Source organism: Oculina patagonica, chromosome 6 (assembly GCF_052425735.1).
Source record: "Oculina patagonica isolate OP01 chromosome 6, crgOcupat, whole genome shotgun sequence".
Classification (NCBI taxonomy): domain Eukaryota; kingdom Metazoa; phylum Cnidaria; class Anthozoa; order Scleractinia; family Oculinidae; genus Oculina; species Oculina patagonica.
In genome coordinates this window covers 8,041,016-8,066,309 of record NC_135763.1, presented here as the reverse complement: position 1 = coordinate 8,066,309, position 25,294 = coordinate 8,041,016, and the positions used below count along the sequence as shown (strand labels likewise).

The window sequence follows — 25,294 nt, the reverse complement described above, 5'->3', positions numbered from 1 at the left end:
CGACCTTAGTCGAGTAAAGCATACAGGTGAATTCCTGTAACCTTGAAAACAGATCATTCGACAGTTCCCATTCCATTCCAAGTTGTAGAAATACATGTTGGAAATCCCTGCTTCGCTTGATAATCTGAAGTCCTGCTGTCTTGCCTTTTCCAGCGAAGGCGCTTACACTGTCACAAACTGTAAATGCATGCAGGCCAAGAAGGGACTTGCAAAGACCAGATCCGAAACGCTGAACCACAGTTGAAATGTCAATGTAGATTGTTCGGTTCTTGGTGCCACATTTCAAGAACAAAGAACTAGGGATGAAGCTCTTGAATGCTAGACAAAGAACTAAGACATCTGTATCTTCAGCTGATACAATGATACCTTTGTATCCAGCCCTGGCTGCTTCGGCTGCATGAAGCAGTACTCTTGTATCGGCCTCCTCCTGTGTAGAACTGAGGTCATCCCGTGTCACTGCCCTCTCTGACGTGATTTCAAAGCATTGGTCTTCAGAGGTCACCATGAGTATTTTTTCAGCGAGTTTTACTCTGTATCGTTCTTTTTGCCATTCCTCAGCGATGAACTTGATAAACTGGGACTTGTTCTTGGGACTAAGTAGAAACTTCCGCCACTGTTCAAGCTTATGCTCTGGTCTGATGTTTCTGAATTCATTTCCAGTCTCGGCGCCTCTCCTTTCTCTCTCAGCATTCTTTATGGAGTCATCTCTGTACACGTCAAACACCACGTCAATCCGCTTGCTGTTGCCTCCTTCATTTAAAACCATACGCAACAAATAATCTGCAGCCTCGGAAAATGTCTTGTGGTCACCCTTCATGCGCTGAACCAGTGCCATTCCATCGATCACACAAGCGCATGGTTGTGGGAAGCTCTCTACTGCAGGTGCATTTTTCTTTAGCTCTTTTAATTTCCAAGCGAAGACTTGTTAGTTTTCCTCATAGAACCGTCAGCGCTAGCTAACGCCCAAGGAAGGGGCCCGAGTGGATGGCACAGTACATCTCTCATCTTTAGTTCTCTCTTCTCAGCAATAACGATCATTTTGGCGAAAAGTGCGCGATCGGCCTTAAGAATTACTTCATTGGCTGTTCCTTTTTGAACCTTCATCTTCTTGTTAAGATCGCTGAAAGTCTTCAGTTTAGCTTTGGTCAAAGTGTCGTGGAACTTGACCTTCGGTGGGTGGCATTCGAGTCTTTCCGCACTGAACGACTTGTAAGCCTTCTCTCCGATGTCTTTGGCCTGCAGTAAGTCATTCTCTATTTCGTTTGTGGCCGCCTTGCCAGTTGAAAGGCAAACAAGCTCTTGCTGTTCATTGTTAAATGGGTTGATTCAGGTGCAACAACAACAACGTTCAAGCATCAACAACAACGATCCCACGTCTGCCTCATCTCTTTCAATTCTGCTTGATTGTAGATCTGTGTGTTTTGCATTGGAATGGGTAAGATGAACCATCTCTTTGAGCTGCCGCATGAATATACTGCGATATTCTGCTGTTAGGTAGTACTTGCTCAGTGCTCTTGGTTTCAGGCTAAAACCCTTCGTCCCCCAGCCGTCTGAGTATCTTTGTTCACGGTCTCCTCGCATGCTTGGTCGACCGGTATTTTTCCGAACGGATTTTGGTCTCCAACTTGTACGGAAAATCCACCAGATTTGAAATACTCTGAAATTTCTGGGTGCTCTTTCTCAAGATGGGACATTTCAGATACATAGGCAGATAAGTATCTCGCATAGTTAAGATTGTCATATGCAAAACACCAGGGGATCATTTGCCGAACAGACGATAAGTGCAACTCCCAGTTTCCCTCCCTAGATGCTCGCAACAGCCCCAAGAGGATTTCCACAAGATCAAGGTACGACATCCAGAATTGTGAGAGTTTCCCTTTTTCTAGCCGCAGATACTTCAAGTAGTTGTCAAAAAGTTCGACAAATTTGGTGAAACCAGGACTGGTCATTTTCTCCTCAAACTCATTTGCGCAGGTGTTTTCGTAAAGTTCATTAAGACTATCAAAGAATACATCAACCGTTCTTCTCTTATCCGGATGATTGTCTTCAACCCTTTCCAAGCGAGTCTCATAAGAGCTTCATACATAAGCTTGTGACACCTCACTGCTCGGTTATATCTGCGACCATCGAGCACGCCTGACACGGATCCCTCTGCAATGACACCTGACTCGACACAAAGGTCTCTCAATCCAGCGTCCTGAAAGCGTTTTCCTACGATAGACAGCAGAGTGCAGGCTGTATGAAAAACACCCATCCTCAGCACTAGATCCTTAAACCTCTCACTATGTTTCCACTGTATCTCCGTCGCTTTTGCGTACAACGCCTGGTCGAAGACGACAACGATACTCTGAAGCCTGAGAGAATCCTTGATTTTAAGAGATCTTACGAGAACTTCATGAACTGTGGCCATATCAGTGGCGGGAGCATCGACGGTTGGCAAGTATCCTACGTTGTCTTTGGACACCGGCTGTTCACGGACTGATATATTGAACCCAGTCCAACTGCTTGCTTTCTGCTTTGCGTTTGCATGAAGGCGCACTAAAATCCAAAGCAAGTTCTTTTTCCGTGCGTGCTCTATCACTTGTTCAGAGGTTACTTCCACGTAACTTCGCGCGCGAGGATTACAGCGCTCACCAGCATTGTATGCAGGGATTTCTGTGATAGTCGAAGAATCAACGCTCCTCTGTCTCGTTCTTGCTACTTCAGGCACTGCCAGTGGGGGAAGTTGGGGTCCAAAGTGTCTCGCCTGCACAGCGATACCATTGACCCTGTGGGACGTTCCTGATCCAGAAAGTGTTTCTTCTAATCTATCAATGTTGTCCCAGGCGAGAGTGGTGTTTATGAAAGGTTGAATATTCTGTGGTAGTGGAATTTCATTTTCTTGGGTCAGGGCCATTTTGTGGAGACAAAGTGCCGTATTTATTTCCTCGATCTGCGAATAAGCGACTCCGTGTCCAAAACGATTGAGAATTTGAATAAGTTCGACGTTATTTGTTAAAGACTTGACAGCGTACGGCAAAAGAATTTGCTTAGGTGGCTTCTGACGTCCACCACTAACTCCAAAAACAATGTCTTGTGAGAAAGAGTTTATCAGACGCTGTACTCTTGCTGAATAGCCTTCTTTGGACGGTTTACACTTCCAGTTAGGACAGTGTGTAAGAACACCTCAAGTTCCTCTGGAATATTCACTGCATTTTCGGTCAGTTCTGAAGGCTGGGGTGGCCATGACATTTTTGTGTCTTGTGAAATAATTGCATCACGAATGTACAGACCAACTTTCTTTATTTCTTCAATCCTGTTACGTGAAGTGCTGATCCCTTGTTGTGATAGATGATTCTGAAGAACTTGCGCTGTGTCTCTTGCTAGTTGGAGTCTTGATATATTATCAGGGATTACGAACTGTTTATTGTTCTCCAGTAAGTCCTCAAAGTGCAGTACACTGCAGAATTCTTGCTCCAACCTCCTTTTTAAATGCTTTTTCATGGAGTCTTTGATTTGTGAGACACCAAATGAACGCATGGCCGACAAGAGTACATCTGTTAATTCCGTTAGATTAACAAGTCTTGGATTCTCTAGTAAATCAAATCTGATATAATCAAATAACATTTCATAAGCTTTGGACTCGATACGGGCGTAGCTATCAGCTGCCTCCTCTTCTTCAACACCTTTGGTCACAGTGGGGCGCGTGTAATGTCGATAACACGATCAGTGGTACCAAGCTTCGGCTGCTACAAGCTCTCGCGATACAACTGCAATCATCTTGGTGTCACACGTTGCAATGGCAGTCTTCCGGATAGTCTCGTCTGCTCGCAGATCTCTGCACAGAATTAAAGGCTCTCGATTTTTTGAACCCTTTAGGTATTTACTTTTTCGATCACAAAAAATACATATTTGATCGAAGGTTGTGCTATCGCTAGGCGCCTGTCGATTTGAAGATCTTCTCTCCGGGAATATAATCGATTCTTCTCTATTCTCCTCTTCATTGACTTTACACAGCTTTTCTAATTCTCGCTTTAAGGTAAACAAACAACGACATTTTCGGTGATAAAATATGGACGGAACTTCCCCTTCCTTAACAGTCTTTGCAATATCTAGGACTGTTTTATAGTTTCGAATGGCAGCTGCTCTCAATAATGATCTCCAAGACTCCAAGTCCTGTGGTGCTTTTAAATCGTCGCTGTCGTCATTACTGCAATGAATGATGCATTTGACATCTAAACAGGGTCGCTTTATCACGCCATCGGAATCCGTTGCAGATGAATAGCGTTTCTCTGATGTACAAAGGGTTTTAAGGTATTAGTTGTGGCTACAAATCCGCGTGTAAGTTAACCTAGAAAGGTTGCATGTTATGCGCAGGCCCCCTCCTTATTTTGGTAAAAGACATCCTGATGATGCCACCGCTATATTTTGTTTGGGTTTACACACAAAAAAGCCCCCCTCTCTTTTTATTCAAGGTCTTGTTCCCTCACTAGTGATGGGGTCCTATGTGTAAAAGTATGTATGCAGTAAAAATTATACGTGTATAACGTGAGTTTTAAAGACTTAAATAAAGTATAACATGGCCTCTTAGTGCAATTGTTTCTCGCAGTAGAGAAATATCTCCCCGAATAAGGTCCTCTTGTTTCACTAACACAGCGTTTTCTACTGTGTTGTTACGTGAAGCAGAAAAGCCCAAGCACATCTCGAAACTCTGTAAGTTTTGTTGCATAATTCCCTCCTAGATGCGGTTAAAATTGCCATAAATCAATTTTGTAAGTTTTTAATATGTTCTTTATCTATTATAGGGGTTTCTTAGTTTTCTTTCGGGGGTTTAAATTGAGAAAAGGACACCAAATGAACCAAACACTTACCAGGCAAAGCGGCCGCCATCTTGGATTTACCCAGAATGCATTTCGCAACCTTCAAACAGTTATTTCACGTTCTTTTTCGTAGAAAAACTCGAATTTTGACCATGTTATTGAGTAACGAAGTTGAGAGTAACGTTTTTAATATCATAAGACCAAATTGAACAAAAATCGCTGAAAAAAAGAATGTTTTGGTCCATCAAAAGAATTAGCCTCGATTTCATGCAGAAGGAGAATTTTATACCCTTAAAAAATCATATAAAGCTACTCTTTCGCGATTGCTATCAGGTCAATTTTGAAACTCCTTTATAAGACCTTCAAACCGATACCACTCACAATTTGTCCCTTTGAATGGTACCGAAATCTGCCCGGGCCCATGGACTATTACTTTATAATGCTAGAACTTCCAGTAGCTGTTCAAACATGTGTCCATGTAATGGCAATTACAAGCAGGTCTGGCCAAAATCGTCATTTGTGACATTTTTCTTTATTCTTCAAGTTTTGTAAAAATAAAGTGCTACGATTTACTTAATATTACATTCCATAAGCATTCTGGCTTGATTTTGTATCAATTTTCGTAATTTTCTGACTTTCTGAGAAAACGGTGAAATCCTTCAAGATGGCGGCTCTAATGACGTCATGTGACGTCCATGAAATCACAGTCAACAAAAATTACGTCAACTTGTGGAGTAAACTAAGAGCTTTCTACTCAGAACTCCGCATTAATAGAACAAAAACAAGATAATTTTTGAATACTTCATTAAATACCTCACTAGATAGCTCGAGTGTGTCGTAAAAATGCAAGGTGTTCGTCAGGCAAGTGAAAATAAATCGATGACTTTCAGACACAAATAAACAAATATGTTTATTAACATGATATATTTGCATTGATAAACGGCAGAACCGTGCAGAGACTAAAGATACAATTAAACGAACAGTAATTCCTACATAACACATGTATTTCGGGTTTACAATGCAAATTTTACTCTTTACGTCTATACATTGTAAAGTGCAACGTTCTTTAAACTTAACGTGCTTCAAACTACTACAAAACAAAATTGAAATATCACAAAACACAATGATAACAATTTCTCTATAGCAATTCTCTTTGCGACCATAGCAAAACACAGCTATAGTTTATAATTGTTTATACTTTAGTGGTTGATCGATAAATTGAGGTAATTAGAACTGCATAGCAAAGCTACTTAACTTTTGTACTCCAAAATGTTCTTTACGGAGGCTAGTCCATGTAGGATCTATGATAATTCCTGTCTCCTTTGATCAGAATCTTTCTATGATCAATGAAAGCGACAGCAAAAATTGTATTCAAATAAAATAATAATATGGGCACTTTATTTAAAAGAAATATAATTTCTGACCATGCGGTTTTGACCCGGTTACACCACACTGGTGTTTGTTTGTTCGTATAGCTTGGACCTAAGTAGCCATGCTATATCTTAGACAATATATTCAGATAGCTGGAGCCAAGGTGAAAGAAACACATCTTTAACCAACAAACATGCAGTGTATGTATGATATTAAATGGGCCCGTAGCCAAGAATTATTACAAATCTATTGAAATGCGATTTAGGTCAGTCAGACCAGCAAAACTCCTGTGGCCATTCGTAACATCCTAGTTCTTTCTGTAAATAAATCACCTTTATTTTCGACTTGTTTCAAACAATGGCTTTGACATTTAACAAATGATTTTGAAGCCATTTTAAATGTCACAGAATTGCCTATGCTTTCATGACCTAGCCTCTTAAAAGGTGTTGCCTACCATCATCTGCGGCCCTAGTTAACAGGTGGAAATCCGTAGAGAATTGACTCTGAAAAGTCAATAGTTATTTCTCTGATTTCAAGTTCTGTATGGCTCAAAGTTGTACTGCGACTGATTGTAACCCTCCATAAGTGATCACACCCACTTTCAGTGTTACGTGCATAGCGGCCTTCTATTGACATCCATCTTTCGACGCGATAAAGAAACAAGACGAAATCCGCCAATCACAGCCCTCTAGCATGAACTTATGAATTCCTGGGCTCATTTGCATAAATGAACACCGTTATGCATCGGTTTTGATTGGCTCATTTCAAACAGCATGTCGAAAGATGGATATAGAAAGTTAGCTATGCGTGTAACACTGAAAGCGGGTGCAATCTTCGTAACAGTTAAAGTTGTAAGTCGGATTTACATCCTTTGTATGTGTATTTCTCTTTATAAAAAATGCAAAGCGAGTAGGCCAGCTCTCTGTTTGCACTGTCCTCTTTTTAGTAAGTTAAAACTTCCAGTGTTCCATGTAGTTCCCAAACAAACCTATCTGTTAGCAAATACCATGGTTATCATCTCCCGGATGACAATACGTCAACCAGTAAATCATGTTGAAAATTCCGAAGAGTAGAGGAAAGGCAAACCTTGAATAACTTTCCAGTGAATGGGAGTTGAATCGGATGTAGAACGTCTTGGCTTCTTGGACGAAAGACTTCCTTCTTAAGGAGGATCTGTCCTCTTCGTTGTTGTTTGTCGTTACAGGAAGGCGAGCAGTACTGGAGCTTGAGACGCTTCCATTCTCTAAGCCTTCTGAAGTCTCCTGAGATCTCAATGGCTCGGCGAATTTTACCAAGGTACAAGACTGGAACGAAAAGAGAATGAAGTCGGCTGAAGAGGTTCATAAATGTAACATCTCGAACAATAATGTTTTTTTTAAGTCCCTTGTTAGTGATAAATGCAATCTTTTATTATCAACAATTATATTTTGACAGAGCAATCTACAACTGATACAATTATTAAAACAATCAGAAGTAAAAGCAAAAACCAATTGTGGCTCGCTTGCGCATGTTTTCCCGCGATGCGCTTCGCGCCGGCTACATGTGTTTGCTTCAAGTTTTGATTGGTTCAGTCACTGTATCGTTTTTGTCCTTTGTGATCGGCTAGATTGATTAGTTTGTTGTTGTGGTTTTACGACACTCAATAGAAAATTGCTGTGTTACTAAGAAAGTTTCTTTCATTGTAAGACTAGTTTGTAACAGTGTCGCTGTCACACTATTTCATACATTTCTCATAGTTTTAGGCCCGTGATTTAGGGTGAAATAAGTCACGTCAACTGCATTTACATACGGCGTACTTGCTGTTCTACATTTCTCTCGCGGGTGCAAATAAGGGGCTTAAAGGCCAAGTGGGCCAACTCCCAAAATTACGAATTGTCCAAAATAAGCCAAAAAGATTAATTTTAGAACCATAAGATCATTCAAAAATTTTGTAAGTGCTTCCTATGTTTTGGTACAAGGATGAATTTTTATTACATTTTAATTAAAGCAAAATTCGAAATTTCAAGAAACTTTTTTTGAAATAGCCCCCTTTGCCTCTGATCCCCTAAATTATGGTTTGCGCGCAGAAACTTCAATATTTTCTTTTCTCTAAAACGACAGGTGAGTCATGTACCTCATTCATATTCGATTTCTGATATTTGGTTATGGCACAGTGCACAGCGGCGTACTCCATCAAGCAAGCAAAAACGAACACAAAACACGTGATAATGTACACATCAAGAGCAGTAGCGTATGACACACTTGGAGTAGCACCGCCGCCGTGAAGAAAGTTGCCCATGGCTAGAATAGTTATGACGCCAAGAGAGACACGGGCCGGGGTGGATTCTGGGTCAATCCAGAAAGAGATCCAGCTAAGGAGGACGACTAACGTGACAGGAAGGTAAAAACCATACACGTAGAACATCAGGCGTCTTTTGAAGACGAATGTCGCCTCCGGCTCAGAGAAAACACCTGTAGAGAAAAAACAAGAACAAGACTAAAGTCAACTTTAAAAAAAGATTTTTTTCAAATAGGTATAGCAATAGTGACTTTATTTAGGGAAGAAAGCGTTCATGCAAAAAAAACGCCAGACCATCAACGAGAAGCCCCTCCCAGGGGTTTTAGGGAACAAGGGAACTTGGCCATAAATTAATTGCGAACAAGGGAACAAAGAGAAAATTAAGCTGAGAAAATGAGAACAAAAGCTGTGTTTATGATATTTTAGAGAACGGGGATCACAAAAATCGACAAAATACTTTCAAGGAACAAAGGAACGCAAAGGAATTTTTTTGGTGGAACAAGCTTAAGGGAACATGGACCCCCTTCGAGGGGCTCATCATGATCAACACACAAAGATGATTTAAAGTATAAAATACACGAAATTGATTAAAGGAAGTAGATTTTTATGCCCTAGTAATAGTGTTTAAACGCGTTTTAACATGCTTCCAGTCACCTTTGTTTCATGGGTTAGTGAACCGCTCTCAAGCCATAAGCCCCGGGTGAGGCAGTTGGTGATTTCTGCTGTGGGTTAGTGAAAAAGCTATTTAGAGACCGGGGCATTAAAATTGTCCGTGCGTTACGTCGAACAGAATGAATGACATGTCGAATGAACATTTACGAGGTATAATGACTGCCCCTTTGAAAAATCATGAAGTTTGATAAACCCATGCCTCTCAAGGTTCTCAACATTCACCAAGATGAAGTTGAGAATAATATTTAGGGTTTTAATAAAATAATTATCAGTTATGCAAACCTGTGTTATAGACTCCTTTTTCATCTTTGCTGACTACTCGACTTATGTCGAATTGTGGAATCTCCAGGTCTTCAGGCACGATCATTCCTTCACCATTTCTCCATCTTACAATCACATTTTCCTCCGTCTGGGAATCTTATGCAAGGAAAAAGAAAAGGGTCTTTCCAATGTTTTAAGGGTTTGGATCGAATAAATAGTTGACACCCCTTCCGGTTGCATGAGAACTTTATGACATTAAAAAGTAGGTACTTACAGCTACCAACATAGAAATGGCAGGTCTGCTGATCCATAGGGAATGTACGAAAATTCATCTGACAGGAAAGCACGGTGGTAATTCTAAAGGAAAATGAATAAGTAAGTAAGTACACAAAAATAATAAATAATAAATAAATTACTATTTAAATAAATAACGAAAATTTAATAAATGTTCGTAAAATTAAGGTGGCCCTGAATCCCTTCCGCTTTTTTTATTTATTTTGCCCAAAGTTATCTCAAGATGCTGATCACAATAATTCGATAACAAAAAGCGGAGTCACCCAGCTCGTTTTCGAATTATAAACTCTTAAAGGACTCTTTAACAGGCTATACTGTTGCTGTGGTAACAGCCCGTGGAGCTAATAGCATTGCAGGGTCCCTCTGGATACAAGCCTACGAGCTGAATGGGCTACCCTGCTTAAATAAAGTTTAATTTACTTTAGCAATCTTTGTTCTATGCGATAAACCTGCCTTGCACTCAGTAGAATGCTACCGTCAGGACTTATGCCAAACAGGACATTCTGAGTTGGAACCATGTGAAAACGTGCTTCCTTACTGTTCCGGAAATAAACATCTGGCTGCCAGACATATTTGCTTAGTCCCGGTGTGAGAATTATTCTTTGATCTGCTCCTTTGTCCGGAAGTGGCTTGTAAGCGAGACGGGAGTCCTTCCATCGCTGCCTGAAGAACATGTCTAGTGAAAATTCCTGGGGAAATTATAACATTGCTGTTAAATAAAACTCATCAAAGACAAACCACTAAATACTTGCAGCACCAATGGAACGTCCTGTTATCGGCACGTTCAGGGTAGTTCAGGGTAAAAATAAATAACTATACCAAAAACTAACATTATTAAATGCACCAGCATCGTAAAAGTCGTCCGTGGGCTAGAATTTCGTCCCTGGATCTTTTTTCTACAGGTTTTCTTTACTGAGTGATACAAAGCTAATAATATTTAACGTGTTACAATTGTGCTTACCATATCCTTTTCATTGATGGAGCTTACACTTGAAATATACGCCTCAATATCAACGACGACTGGTCCACCTGAAGAAAGGTAAATAATGTACGTTTACCTTATAGCTCTTGAGAAATTTGTTTCCTAAAAATATATTAACAATTTAGAAAATTGTATGAGATTTATAAGATTTGCCACGAGATTTGCATGTTATAAGTTTGGTTCCCTGATACGATTTTTGCACCTTCCTTTGCATCTGACCAATATACCCCATACTGCCGGAGCTTATCCTGTTTTAGTAGTATGAAACGTCTAGGAGTATTTATACTCCTCCCTGGATGGATGCTAGTCCATCGTAGGGTTATACCCCAGTGAGGGACAATGTCACCAGTTTCACTTCAAAAACTCAAGAGCTTAAAGGCATATGGAAACTACGAATAGTGGTCCAATTTTGTTAAAAATCACCATGCAAGTAAACTAAAGCGATAAACAGGTGATATTATTGTGATGCCATCGAAAACTTTAGATCTCAACTTGAAAAAATCAGGCTGATTTTTTTAAGTTTTGTCCTTGTGGACTGAAATACTGCCCATAGCCAAAATAAATCGTCAACTCCAATGCAATCGCAGAAATTCCGTTGCCAAAAACTTGTCATTAGCTGATTGAAAATAGAAAAAAAGAAAACTTGAGCCCGCGATCCAATGGAAAATATAACCTGGTTAACTTCATAAAAACACGTGACCTTGATGATCTCTCAACCTGAGCCCGCGATATGGTATATATGTTATTGGTCAGTGGATACCTTGTTTTGACAGCTGTCAATTGACCATATCATGGATGTTCGACATCAAAGATTCAAACCAAATTTTTTGGACTTCATGGGTTTACCAAATTTCCTTACCTATGGAGCTCCGCTGGCGCGCTTCGCGTGCTGGAGCTCCACTATAAGCGCCCCCTCTTTTAAACGCGCACATGATTATAGCACGTGCAATTCTTTTATTTTCTATTGTTGTTATGCACCTATGGGGAGGTAAAAGCCCTCTGTGAAGTGCTTGTTGAATAAATCATGAAAATGCTCTCGTACACTTGTTGGAACAGCTCTCACCAGTCGCATTCGGTCTCAAGGAACCGTCATAGCCATTTTTAATCCAGATCAGTAAATCATCGGCGCTTCTATTGCAAGCTTCACTGCATCTGACAAACAAGAACAGCAACACCAATATGAAATAATAATGTGAGGATAATCGGGGAATGATCTTAGATGTCTTAGGGTCTGGGTGGGGTCCAACTGAGGCCTGAGAATTGCTCAAAAATTTTTAACCAATTGTGAAATGACGCGTTTTTTTAACTGATAGCCGAGATCTGCAAAGTTTTCGTGATGGCTGAGAAATGGGCTAAAATTTGAACTTAAAACTGAGATTCCATTACCCCAATCCAGAATCTGAATTGTAACCATTTTCGTCCCCAAAGCCATTTCGTTTCTCTTAGCCTGCTGGGCCTAGGCACGAGAAAACGAAGGGCTCTGGGGACATAGGATTTCCACTCCTAGATTTAAGGACTTAGGTATTGATGTATGCAGTCATGTCGTTTGAAAACAATGCATGAGAGAGTCGTTACGTTTTCGACTTCCGTTTAGGAATTTTTTGTTCCAAACAGCCAATCAAAAGAGCCCCTCGTTTTCTCATGCCAAGTTTGCTAATAGAAACGAAAGGGCTGTAGCCTGCGTAGCAGGCGCCGTATAGTTTCTATATGGGAGAAACGCGAAAGGCGCGAGAGAGCCACGCGAGGAAAATAAACTAAAAACTACACAGACGCCTGCTACGCAGGCTAAAAGGGCTGTGGGGACGAGAATGAAGGATAACCGGTTTTATAGCCTGTTCCAGGCGTCCGATTAGTTGGGATGCGGCGCGAAAAACGGGATTAGTGCAACCAACGGTGAGTGCTTGCCGTTTTTCGCGCTGACACCCAACAAACCGTTCGTGAGACGCATGGCAGACCTCGTGGTGAATAGGATATGCGCGGCCAGAGGCTGTGGTGAAAGGAGGCAGTGTTTCAAATTAAACTCTGTCACACCTTCCATTTCGACACCTGCCACAGGGAATATAAACAGTAACGTACGGAATGTGGTTATTTTCTGCTGTTTCCCGCTGCTTAAAATACAAGCCATAACGAAAACCCTCAAAACCACTAATTTTATGCGCTATGGTTTTGCTAAGATAAACAATACAAAGGCAATGACTTTTTTCCTTCGTTATCGAATATATATTAAATATACCCACTATATAATACTACATTTCCGTTTTATATTAGGGAGGGTGGCTTGATAACAGTTCACCTATATGCTACTGAATGGTTTTTCATTCCTCAAGCAGCGGTTAATAATTATGTACATGTACAATGTAAGTTGACTAGTAATAATAAATTCTATTTCAAACCAGTCCCCCTTAAATTAATATAAAAATAGCTATTCAGCGAGCTAAAGAAGTCGTAACATCATTGCAACATTGAGTTAGATATGACAGCGTTGAATGCATCACCCAGCGGGGACCTTTACATAGCTATGCATTCGATAAAAATAGGCTACTAGTCTATTTTTAGCACACTATCGACGTCGCATTCGAAAGAGTTGTCGCTCAGATCTGCGCAGATCTGCCTGTATATTTTTGTCAAGCCATCACAACATCTTATATATTAGCACGCCAGATTTAGTGTGAATGGCGTGAATTTATAGCTAGGAATATGTAGAAAACTAAATGAATGTCAATGAAAACTGTTAAATTTTTGGTGGTGGAATATTTTTACGTTGACGTATGTAATATTCGAATTTAAGGACCCTATCGTCCTATTTGTCGCATTCTGAATCTGAATCACAAATTAAAGTAACTTATCAGGATTTGCAGATGTTAAGGTTAACGCTATTTTAAGCTGTTAACGATAAAAGCTACTTTAAATAAGCGGCATTTCGCTGAATACATAAGCACAGACATAACTGGTATCAGCATTAGAGCGTTCAAACTATTGTTATGAACTTGCTTTGTAATTGCATACCCTCCTTCGGCAATTTTCACAAAACCAGCCAAGAAGAAACAGATCAAAGAGATACCGGCGGGGAACTTCCCTCCATTATTTAAATACCCTTCAGCAGTAAAACGCATTCTCCAGCGACTTCAAAACGTTACCTCGTGCGCCTGAGAATTAAAAACAGTAGGTTAAACAAAAATAGAATGCAGAAAAACATGAACCGACGTGGCATTGTTCCAAATTTCCGATAAAAAAGCTCCTCAATTTTGAGCTGTCTTGTAAATATAAGAATATTGTTGTTATACCTAAAGACATTCGCGAGTTCAGCAACAAGGTTTTTGTTACGGGTACCAGGTCCGTCCGCCCCGCTTGAATAACTCTACAAAAGCAACTTCCCTGGGCAAAGATACAAATTGGTCAACTTTTCCTGAGTAATATAACGTATTGCTCTCTCGTATTTTTAAACTAACGGTGGTGTGCATGCGCCTAAGGAACCTAAAACGAAAATGACGTCCAGCAGTATTCACCTTCAGGGTAGATGCGTATTCGTGAGGGTCATTTGATAGCAGGGTTCCAGCTTGTGACGTCTCAATGGTTTACCACCTTGACAAAGGCATGGACCTGTCTAAAAGCAGATTGTCACAAATTTTGCTTTTATACCCTTCGTTACCCACTGGTTACCGCTTATTAACACGGTTGAGTATACAAACGCGAAAACGCAAATCTTTGCTAAATCCCCTTTTTCACATCACTGAACCAGGCCTAAGCTCTAAAAGTGCTGTTTACAGGATTTTTGCAGAGAGTCTGTGAGAAGGAATCTAATTATTTATTAATGGCAAAAAACCGCCAACCTGCTTGCAACAAAGGCTCTGTAGGAATCGAAGCGGCGCATTTCGGTCCAAAGCTTCGAGTATTGGTAAGTTAAAAATCTTTGTCCTTCAATCTGGGACTATAAATAGTAAAAGAGTAATAATACTCATTAGCACAACACAGAGAATAGTTGATTTTTATTTGTGTAAAATCCGACGCAGTTAAAAGATTTGTCTGTCTATTACGCAGTCAAATGTAAACAAATGTAAAGCAATTTGTTCGAAAAATTAAATCGCAGCATGGGATTATACAAACTTACTGGTGCAACTAAATTACACTTGTATTCGCTGGTTTTGCTCAGAGTTACAAAAAGTTAAATTATAGATATCATGTGAAAAAGATTGTGAATTAAAGGAAGATGTTTGATTTTACGCTCTTTTCTCTTGTTTGTTTGTTATAGTCTTGTCTCTTGCTTGTTTGTTATAGAGTAGAGGATTAGTTCGCGAGAAAAATTCTTTATTGAAAAAGAAACAGTTACCACTAGTTATTCGGCGTTTTATGTTTATAATGCATTATTTATTCTTGTCGCAAACGGCAAATAAAAACAGTAGGATTACATTCCTTTTGTGAAACAAACCTGAACCCAACAGCAAATTAAGTCCCGTTTGTGAATTTCATTTTAATTGATTGTTCAATGTAATAGCTTTCCTTTCCAAAATGAAGACCAAAATTTGCTCGAATAGAGGTTGGTTTCTTGCTCTGAAACTGAGGTCTAGTGGTAAAACTTGCGTTAAAAGAAATGTACAACTTTAACTACACGAGTTTTACTCGCGACCAATACGCGGTTAGTTGTTTGAATTCTTTTTATATGTTATTGCATCGGTATGATAAAAATTTCAAAACCTTGGAAAACTGTGGCTACATGTTGCGTCGAATGCCTAGCCGGCCACGCCTCTAGAAGCATTACTCAAAACCACTCGAAGGGATAACATTATTTGTTTTACAAATTGGAGGATTTTGATTTGAATAAGTTAAGCCCCAAAGGTAATCTTCTAAAATTTTAACAAGGCAAACGGATTAACCGGCAGTAAACAACATATTATTGTTTGTGTTACCTTATTACTTGAAATTTTGCGCGATACTTAAATTTCGCGATTTTGCGACAAAAAATTATTTTAAATCACTTTAATTTCGCGTTCATGAGTAGGATTCACTTTACAGTTCTTTGGCATTATTATTTAACATGTCCTTGAATTAAATTAAACGACTTTATCAAAGTAACAATAACGTCAAAATTAACAAAAAAAAAACACAACGGCGAGGCAAAATGTCAAAAGTTACAACAGAGCAGTTCTAACAATTCCCACAAGAAGTTCATGCTTGTACGTGAATAATTGATTCTTGGGTCAATTAAACACAACATCCATTTACATTGAAAATCTTTCCTTCAGAGGTACTAAACTTACTCTTTCTTGATAATTGACATGATGTGAGTCACTTAATTCTCACGTAATGTTATGTTCGCGACACTTGTTAATCGCGTCACTTAAATTTGGTGACTCTTTTTGAATGGGTGAAATTCGCGAAAATAACTTTTCGCGAAAATTTCAGGTAATAAGGTAGTTAATAGTAATTTTATTTTGTGAAGATGGAAACGTCAAAAAACAGTTATACTTGCATATTTCCTGTCATGTTTTGGTCTGTTTACTTGGAGTTTTTTTAACACTATCAAGCAAGCAAATGGCGGATAGATGAGTATTAAATAATTTAAAAATTTTCTGCTATTATAAAAAAAAGTGACTCAGCTTCCCCTACTTACGGCACAACTAATTTGCATTTTATTGCGGCTGGCTCTGCAACATTAATTTAATAAGTTTCATTACAAAACTCGCATATGAACTTTGAGTGAACTTGATTTTTTTTCTGTGCCTGGCTTAATAACGATAAAATCGTTCAAAAATCCTTTCTGGTTTTGCTTGTTAAATACATTTATTGCTAGCCAAAAATAAACGAAAAAATAAATAACTAGATAAATAAATAAATAATAAAAAGAGCTACTGGAGAAAGGGTCATTTTTCTGTTGGGTTAGGAAGAATTTGTAAGAAAACTGGCTAATATTACTCTATTCTTCATTGATTGTGTCTTTTTTTCGCAAATGAGCCCATTACGTCTTCCCTAGAAAGGCCCTTCTAATTGTGCGGCTTCGTTTTCTAAAAAAAGGATAATAAATGCTATGATAAGGACCGATCTTTTAATCCATACAAAAAGTGCTATGACTTTGAGAGTTGTTATCAAAGACTATTGAATGAAAGCTATGAAGGTTATAAAAAAAGTCACCCAAGTAAGTGGGCCCTTTTTTACCTTCCGCGGTACAAGCTATAAACTAAGTAACCAGCTTAGCACACGACAAAAAAAAAACCGTATTCTAAACTATACACTGATAGTTCTAGTAGAAACTAGTCGAGGTTTATACTCCGAATCCGCGGATTTGATTAGCTTTGACTGTCTGCCGTGCCATCCTTGTCATTAAGACACTTGCGCACCTGTTAAGTATTCTGGCAATATTCAAGGTCAAAAAAGCAGCTTCCATTTACATTTAGTTGCAAGCATAAGAACGAGGAACGTTTTTCTAATTACAATAAAAAGCTAGACTACTCATTCATGTTTCTAGGAGCGATTAGTCAGCTCGGCCTTAGCATCGATGTCTATTAGTACTGTTCCCTTCAAACAATCCGTGGTAAATATAAGTACAGTTCGGCTATAACCTTTCGCCGTTCTGCCCACGGAAGACTTTATCCTTACATATTTTTGCTTCTATACATTAAAGTGACTGCAGCCTTTATAAGCGTATTACGTATCTTACGAATCCTTTGGAATTGGCTAAGTCGAAAACAAAAGGCCATCTCAGTCGCCCGTGTAATTTTGCCTTCACCTTTTTAAGAAATAGCCAAGACATCAAAAGCAAAAGCTCAAAACGTACCTTGAACTACTGGTTGGCGTCTTACCGACAGCTTGGTTTACACTATAACATATTCGAATAATGGATATTGAATAATGATTCTTGAAAACTCATTTAAAATCATAAAGGAATATTTAATGGTGGCTTAAAATCTTCCAGGAATATTATAAAATATTTCAATTTTTAATTTCACCAGCACTGAGTTCTGGTCAAAGGAAAATGAACAATGACTATCGACCCAAAAATAGAGACTGAATACCTTTGGACAAGCGGCTAGGAGAGAACTTCATTTAAAAACCCGTTCAAAATTGTATTATTTTTATTTGTTTTCTTCGACGCTGGCAGGTGGTGGTCACCGGTTCGATCATTATTGATTATAATTAAGAGTCCTTGATAAAACCGTTAACAATACGGGAAATTTCCTATTATCTATTAACTATAACCGTGCCAAATCGCCAAGGGAAAAGCCCTGGGAACGAGGTTGACTAATGTCAAAAGCCGGCATCGTATGACACGAAACCAAAACCACCATGCAAAAATAAGATATTAGTTTTGTTTTGTTTTGCTTGTTGAGAGTTTTGTTAACATAACAGTAAACACATTGCTCCTTGCAGTAGATCTTTTGCTGTAGTTATGTACATATATGATTTTGAAGTTGCGTGAGTTCCCTATTGGTGAAAAAATTAAACTTGCTGGTCTCATTCTGCATTGACAAGGATATGGACTGAGTTGAATGCCAGTTGAAAAACAAAATAAAAATAAACAAATAAATAAGCAAGTTAATAGATAAGTAATAGAATTTAGTTTCCTTAATCCGATTAAACTGAGAAACTAGCTTCTCAAGTTAATTCATCAAGTTAAAACAAAGAAACTCATAGCTGTGAAGGACGTTTGGATATTGGGTCTTAATTAGCATAGATTTTTACGATTTTGTTTCTCCGTCTCCGTAGTTTTTGTTTCGATTGAGAAGATAGTTCAAACACTCGATTCAGTGTTGATTCGGCTATCCAAGCACCTCGAATTTTATCAAAAATAATCCCGCTGCACGTCGTATTTTCGACTCTCTTCTCCGTGTTTGGAAATCCCGATGAAACACTGTCGCTCGTGTTTGATAAATCAGACTTCCTTTATTGATCGTTTTAGACGTTTTGTTAAAAACGTGAAATTCCAACTACCACTAGTGGTTTCATTTTTTTTCCTGAAAGGGGACGAAAATCAACATAAGTTGTCATAAAAGAAAAAGTTCCTGAAAATTTTCTTACACTGCGTTACAGACTATGTCATTCCATGGCCTGTACTCTCATGCGCATGAACTTTCAACCAGTGAGCGCGAGAGCATTCCGCAGTTCGATATGGTTTAAAATTGTTTACAGAAAGAATGGGCCGACACAAGAAGAGACCAAATTTTCTTTAACGATGAAAGCTCGATACAGTGTTCCATGTTTCCATGCTTTCCAACCAAAGACAGCAAAGCGCGTAGTGTAACATTCCGTTTTTTCATTGTCCTGACGTCCATGCCAAGATCCTGTATTTTTTAACTGTTCTATAATTAGCAACAAGCAAGGTTGCGAAATGGTAAGAAATTTCTTTAGAAATACCTCGCCTTTTGGAGTTGATTTCGTTTGCAGGGTATTAGTAGATAAAGATACAAACATATGAGTTATCTCGCCACAGAAAGAATTGTTTTACACCGTTTGCGATGGCTCTGCGATGTGTTAGTTTGTGCGACTTTGCCAGCAGACCAAGCGTAAAATACCTTCGATATGGACTGGGCAAACATTGCATTCGACTCTCCACTAGCCGTGCGGGATCGAAAGGTATGAACACTAAAAGTCATTTGTAGCTGAATAGCGGATAATGTAAGTCTTCTCGAGAATGCACTGTGGCTTATTCAAAACGGCTTTGTGTAGAGAATTTATTAAGCCCGTTCATACCACAACATGTGGTCACCGGCAAATGTTTGCTGCCCATTTCAATGAGCCTCGATCACGCTGTACTTATACCCGCGACAACTGCATATTTAGCTTTCCATATTTCGGAATTCCACCATCTTCAAGGCATCGTTTTTATTACTGTTGATTACTCTTTTGCTGAAGAGCTGAAAGAAAGAAAACTGAGTAATTATAAAACCGTATTCAGTCAGATTCAGTTTATTGTCCGGCAAACAGAGCGCTGTATGCACACTGAACATAGGACATACAAGAAGCAGTAAATCGATTATCGATTTACAATGGCCAAATCCTCAATTCTTTTAGGTTTTTTTTAAGTTAACTAAATTATGCTGGCCAATTTTTCATTTAAAAGAACACTTCGTCGTCGTATGGAGAAGAATTACTTGTAAAGCTATACCGTGGACTGGACTTGGAATATTGGATTGCACTGGTAGATGTGTATAGTAATATTTAAAATTCGCTTTAGGTAAAAGAGAATTAAAGTTGTGTAGTTTGCTGCGGGAGTTGGAACAAATTCACTATATTATGAATATAACAGACAACACCCAGTAGCGGATCCAGACCTTCAGATAAGTGGGGTGGTCCGATCATCCAGACCCTACAATAAGAGGGGGCCGGCTCTCAAAAATAATTTTTCTTGGCCATACGGGCCTCTATTTGGCCTAAAAATATGGTATGGGCCCGGTCCCCTGGGATCCTCATCTAGTTCTGCGACTGTAAAATCAATCATCAATCATCAAATATGACATTTTATTGCGGTTTTCACTGAAATGCGAACTCTGACATTCAATCCTCAACCAACGGTTTACACTTTTTGCTGCTGTCAATCAACTTAGCGGACCTCTCGGGAAACAGAAGTTCACTTCAACTAGGTCAAAAGGTCACGTCTCTCAGTTGTGATTGGTAGATTTCAATCCATTTTGTTTGTTTCTGTTTTTCATGGTTCGTTTGCTGTCACCGTAATTATGATTGACGGCAGCGAAAAATGCATTTGTTTGTTGGATTTTGAATTTCAGAGTTCGCATTTCACTGAAAACTGCAATAAGTATCGGTTCTTCTTATTCTCAAATAGCTTTTTCAAGAAAATGGAATCCATTTACATGGTATAATGAGATGCTGGACAAGTATCCAATCAGAACAAAATGTATAACATCAGGAGGTATGTGTAGAATATTTATATCTTAATATTATTCAAATTAGAACTGGTAGCCTCATTTTCAATTTTGTTGGCTTACAAGAGAAAAAAATCAGCTGGATTAATGGTAGTGGCGGGCATGGTGGTACTGGGAGGGCTGGGGGGCTGGGAGGGAGCTGAGAGGGGTTACATTGTCAATATATAATTCAGCCAAGAAATAGCAAGAAAATCAGAATAAAGCTGCTTTTAGAATTCAAATGATTTCAAATCAACATCCGAAAAACAATAAATTATGCATATGGTCTTGGACGTCTGCTGTTTGCATAAATATTTGTCTTACACCATGTATGTATATTGATTATTAATTCTTCTCTTGTTACTTTCATAGTGTTATACGGTGTGGGTGATTATATCGCACAAAAAGCCACTGGCAGCCAGAACAGTATTAATGATAAGGTATATATCTTGAATGCCCAGCTCCCACTATGAGGTACACTTGGAGGGAATCACATTTTACCCCCCCCCATAGGCAAGGGGAGACGGGCATTTTAGTTCCAGAAAATATCCATACCCAATCCATGGATGGTCATTAGAAATGCTGTAGGGATCAGGGGTTCTCAAAAGCCCAAATTTTTAAAGGGAAGTATGCGACTTAAGTGGAATTTTCAGGGTGGTGGAGGGATTCAAACCAAAAAACTACCAATGGGAGGGTTATGGATATTTTCTGGAACAACACATTGTGATGAAGAATGAAGTCATTCATAGGGACCTCAGTACTTATATAACAACACATATATTTTATCATAGGTATGACTGATAAGATATCAGGGTTGCCCAAGCTACTTTGGATTGTAGATGTTTTAAAAGTAGTTATAAAGTTGTTCAGTGGACAATTTATGCTCACACTGATGTCCATTCAGACTTCATTTTTAACCCTGTATACAAGTAAAATGATTATAACATTTTGGCTTTAACTCTTTGGCAGCGTCTATTGAGGGCTGCAATATATGGTTCAATTATTATGGCACCGCTTGCTCATGTGCATTTCAACTTTCTGGAATGGCTAGTTGTCAAAAAGGTAGGAGATTTAATTTACATTAACTTGCCAGTATTCCATAAACAATGCTTGCAGAGATCCAAGGGGGTGGGGGAGGGTGATAACTAGCTTTCTTTGGTGGGTTGGTGCTGCTGTGGCTCTGAAATCTTGACCTTGATGAAGACAAATGCTATCCATTATAATTTTGCCAAGTTAAGATAACTTCTTCTCTAACCCAAATATTTCACTCTTTGAAACCCTTTTCTAACAAAATTACTGTGTAAATCATGCAGCCAGTAGAAGGTTCGTGTTTAAGCCAAATAAGGAAGTATTCTGCGATTTGATTTGTCCAAAAAGGGCTTTTTACAAAAATCTCCAGGCGCCAATGGGTTAAAAGCATGGGTGAACTGCGCACAGAGGGTTATGCAGTTGTTGCCGTTTGCACGCGTTGCAGACCTATGGTGCAGTTAATTGGAGATTTCAAGAAAACTGTTTAAAAAACGTGAACATTTGAATTCTGTTTTTAGATTGCTGCAAGAGCTTCCCTTGTCCCTTTCGTGAAAATGTTTTTTGATCAGTTTGGTTACTGGTCTCCGATAATAACTGCAGTTTATCATGTAAGGTGAGTGTGTTGCAGATCGTTTTCAGGTGTCATCTGTTTTCAACCTAGGTTAATCTGCTTCAACCTTAAGACGACACTCTTACAATCAAAACTGACCGAATATTGCCTTGTCAGCCGAAGCCGATGACTTAACTTAATTTTTCTTAACTGCTTACATTACTAAAGGCTTGATATTAAAAGTCAGCTTGGTCGCTGGGAGTAAGAAGGTCTAAGAAGTTTGCATTTTTTTTTTCTGCGATACCACTACAAACCCGTTTGTTCTTTCCTTTATTCTCAGCTTTTTTGCTATTTAAATCAAACTACTTGTTTCTATTTAACAATAAGATTATGAGCTCGAGATTTCTATGAGGTGATAGTTGTTGAGGCCGAAGGCCGAATCAGCTATTACCTTATAGAAATTGAGAGCGAATAATCTAATTGTCTTTATAGAATTCTAACTCATTTTCCTTCAAATAATGATTTCTAATTATTTTTGTACATATAAACTAGCAATAAACTTCACGCTTTAACGAAATCGCGCGCACGGACTGAATTGTGATTTGAAACTTTCGATTGTGTACTTCCGCTCATCAACCTTCAGCCACTGCACACGAGTTATTATATTACAATAAGACGGCAAGCTCGAGGTTTTTTAAAAAAGCCGGTAGAAACCGAGAGCAAGCCGTCTAGTTGCTTTAGCATAACACAGTGGCTGATCTATTAAACACACGATATCGCTAGATTTGATTTTTTGAAGGATTTGTTGATAAAATCCAGCGAAAAACTGGGCGCGCGCTCCGAGAGCCATCTAACGATCGATAGTTTCGGCGAAACGGGCTGGCTTAATTTATTTTTCGCATCATGCACTGAGAAAGCTAAGTTTGTTTATTATGTCCTTTACTAATCGTTAACAATCATGTTTTCGACTCTGCTATTGAAGGTGAGAAACTGATGTCTTGATTGCTGAATTTGAGAAGGACCGTTTTCTTACACTTTAACCTAAACCTCTTTTTCAGTATGGGAGCTATGGAAGGCCTCAGTTATAATGACACCATGGAAAGACTAAAGGAACTGTACTGGCCAACACTCAAGGCTTGCTGGATGATTTGGCCTATGGTCATGGTAAGTTCGGGCCGTATAAGAACCCGCAGCGCTGTAAGGGACATAGTGACAGTTCACTTGCCCATTGGCTTTTCTCACGTACACTGGGCGGGTAGAAGATCATAGAAATGACCTGATAGTGACTACTGGAGTCACTTTGACAGACAACGGACAGACAAATACGTACAGTGAATTGCATGGTGACTTCAGTGACGTTAAAGAGATTTCCATTCAGTGCTTGACCTTTGAAATAATTCAGTGTAAAGATTTTATGCCTACTCAATCTAAACCACCAACAACACATAGGGCGTTTAACATTTCTTCGCGTGTACGTCAACCCTAAAGATAACTTGATGGATAAAATATGAACCGTCCCTTCCCTTATATTATGAGGTGTTCACTGGGACGGAACACCCTAAGAGATGACGAACATTTTCGGTCGCCCCTTTTGAAAGGAACCCCCCCCCCCCCCACACACACACACACACACCCGCTGCAGTCAGGGTTGGCAAAACGCGACAGCGTTAACTCCCATAGGGCAGACTCGTACCCAGTCGTCACATGTTTGAGAAATAAGAAATCTGATGAGTCTGGGAACGCCAATTGACGCTCGCAAACGCGCTTGGGAAGGACGGAGGAAAAGTGATGATACACCGCGAACTCACTTAGACGCGAGTAAGAGAGGCGACTGGCAACGAGTCTCGATGCCCATAGAGTCTAATCTACCCTTGTTGCCGTTTGATCGCGGCGTAACAAATATTCTCATGTGTCTCATGTTCAGAAATTTTTTCTCATCAGCTGTTCGTTCTGTTTTTTTCTCGTCATTCAGGTTGTGAATTTCAAATTCGTACCAATTGCGCACCAACTAAACTTCTGCCTTGCTGTCAGTCTCGTGTGGGCGACCATCCTGAGTGTTATTCGTGCTCCAAACGTCGCATTATCAAGCAATTCAGAAGAAATCGAGCCCGCAGATATTATTCCACTATCAAGCTGTTCAGTTGAAGTTGCTCAGCGGTGACCGCGACGTTCATCTACTTCTAGTAACATTTGACATTTGCCTTGTTCTGTGTACGGTCTTTCGGGGGTTTTTCCAGGCCTGTAAACGAAACTAGCTGGAAACTAAGCAAGTGACATGCAAAACGAAACATGGAAACTAAGCAAGTAACATGCAAAACGAAACATGGAAACTAAGCAAGTAACGTGCAAAACGAAACATGGAAACCAAGCAAGTAACCTGCACAGAGGATAGCGTAGAGTAGATGGTGAAGTTTTTCGCCTTTGTAGCAGGCACAGGGATAATATAGGGCTACGCGAGCTATGGAGTATTCGCTGAACTTTCCAGGCAAAGAAATCGATCAGAAGTGGATACACTAGAAGGTGCTTCTATTTGAAGAACAAGTATCAAGAGACAAAGTTTGGACTGACCCATAACAGCGCTCGATAGGTTGATATCTATTCTCGTTGCTCATAAGGCCATGAACATTATAAAGGCCTGTTTGGGAGTGATAGTCACTAATGTAGCTATCTTGTTTTATCACTTTTTGACCGCTGTTTTAAGTTTTCAAAATATTATTTAAAAGAAATTCTTGTTTTTAAACGATGTGACATGTTGCTCCTCAATAAAACCTCAAGAAACGTTTTTTACATTTTCTTCTTTTGGTTTCTTTACTTGTCTTTTCTGTGGCATTTGAGTATCGTCTGGTGACTGAGTACAAAGAGATAGAAAAAGGTTAAATTGTGGAAGTAAATCCCTTACGGATCGGAAATTTGTTTTAGCTCGGGCGATTTGGTCAATGGCGCATGAGCGGTTCAGTTAAGCCGTTGGCCTTGTCACCTGTATAGTAGAGTACGTTTAATTGACCATTGTTGTGTGTTGTAACTTTTTTTATTTAAGTGTCTAATGTATTTAACACCGCTGTGCTAAATAGAGACACTGTAAATGAATAAACAAATATTGTAAATCAAACATAAAATGTTAAAAATCCAAACTGACAGGAGGCTGAGCAGCCGGCTACTGATTACATTGCGTGAAGGAGTTGAATTTGGGACCACCGAACACAAATC

At 39.2% G+C, this 25,294-nt stretch overlaps 2 protein-coding genes across 5 annotated transcripts; one reads left to right on the top strand and one right to left on the bottom strand.

The window, feature by feature from the left end:
* Positions 1-5,846: 5,846 nt before the first annotated feature.
* Positions 5,847-14,589, bottom strand: LOC144658476 (glycine receptor subunit alphaZ1-like). Of its 3 annotated transcripts, XM_078518894.1 has the most exons (10): positions 14,488-14,516; positions 14,164-14,261; positions 13,664-13,803; positions 11,721-11,809; positions 10,637-10,704; positions 10,129-10,364; positions 9,656-9,738; positions 9,403-9,537; positions 8,284-8,621; positions 5,847-7,474 (listed from the first exon to the last, which is right to left on the bottom strand). In XM_078518894.1, exons 3-10 carry the CDS (start codon positions 13,768-13,770, stop codon positions 7,166-7,168), a joined length of 1,365 nt encoding a protein of 454 aa, XP_078375020.1. In that variant the 5' UTR covers positions 13,771-13,803; positions 14,164-14,261; positions 14,488-14,516; the 3' UTR covers positions 5,847-7,165. The 3 variants fall into 3 exon arrangements, with proteins under 3 accessions (XP_078375020.1, XP_078375021.1, XP_078375019.1); XM_078518895.1 differs by lacking the exon at positions 14,164-14,261 and having other exon boundaries at positions 14,488-14,589; XM_078518893.1 differs by lacking the exons at positions 14,164-14,261; positions 14,488-14,516 and adding an exon at positions 13,942-14,152.
* A 4,374-nt stretch (positions 14,590-18,963) lies between these two features.
* Positions 18,964-25,172, top strand: LOC144656932 (uncharacterized). 2 transcript variants are annotated; one of them, XM_078517191.1, is made up of 8 exons: positions 18,964-18,980; positions 19,080-19,222; positions 20,430-20,516; positions 20,881-20,948; positions 21,478-21,570; positions 22,056-22,150; positions 23,146-23,251; positions 24,060-25,172. In XM_078517191.1, the coding sequence occupies exons 2-8, from the start codon at positions 19,105-19,107 to the stop codon at positions 24,246-24,248; spliced, it is 756 nt and encodes a 251-aa protein (XP_078373317.1). In that variant the 5' UTR covers positions 18,964-18,980; positions 19,080-19,104; the 3' UTR covers positions 24,249-25,172. The 2 variants fall into 2 exon arrangements, with proteins under 2 accessions (XP_078373317.1, XP_078373316.1); XM_078517190.1 differs by lacking the exon at positions 18,964-18,980 and having other exon boundaries at positions 18,991-19,222.
* Positions 25,173-25,294: the final 122 nt, after the last annotated feature.

Bases quoted from the DNA above. Each gene is read 5' to 3' on its own strand.
- LOC144658476 (XM_078518895.1), bottom strand. From the start codon at position 13,770: ATGCGTTTTACTGCTGAAGGGTATTTAAATAATGGAGGGAAGTTCCCC. The intron at 8,622-9,402 runs GTTTGCATAACT...TTTTCTCTACAG, and splicing joins AAAAGGAGTCTATAACACAG to GTGTTTTCTCTGAGCCGGAG. The intron at 7,475-8,283 runs GTACATGACTCA...TTTTCGTTCCAG, and splicing joins AGAAATCGAATATGAATGAG to TCTTGTACCTTGGTAAAATT.
- LOC144656932 (XM_078517191.1), top strand. From the start codon at position 19,105: ATGGCTCTGCGATGTGTTAGTTTGTGCGACTTTGCCAGCAGACCAAGC. The intron at 21,571-22,055 runs GTAGGAGATTTA...TTCTGTTTTTAG, and splicing joins AATGGCTAGTTGTCAAAAAG to ATTGCTGCAAGAGCTTCCCT. The intron at 23,252-24,059 runs GTAAGTTCGGGC...CTCGTCATTCAG, and splicing joins TGATTTGGCCTATGGTCATG to GTTGTGAATTTCAAATTCGT.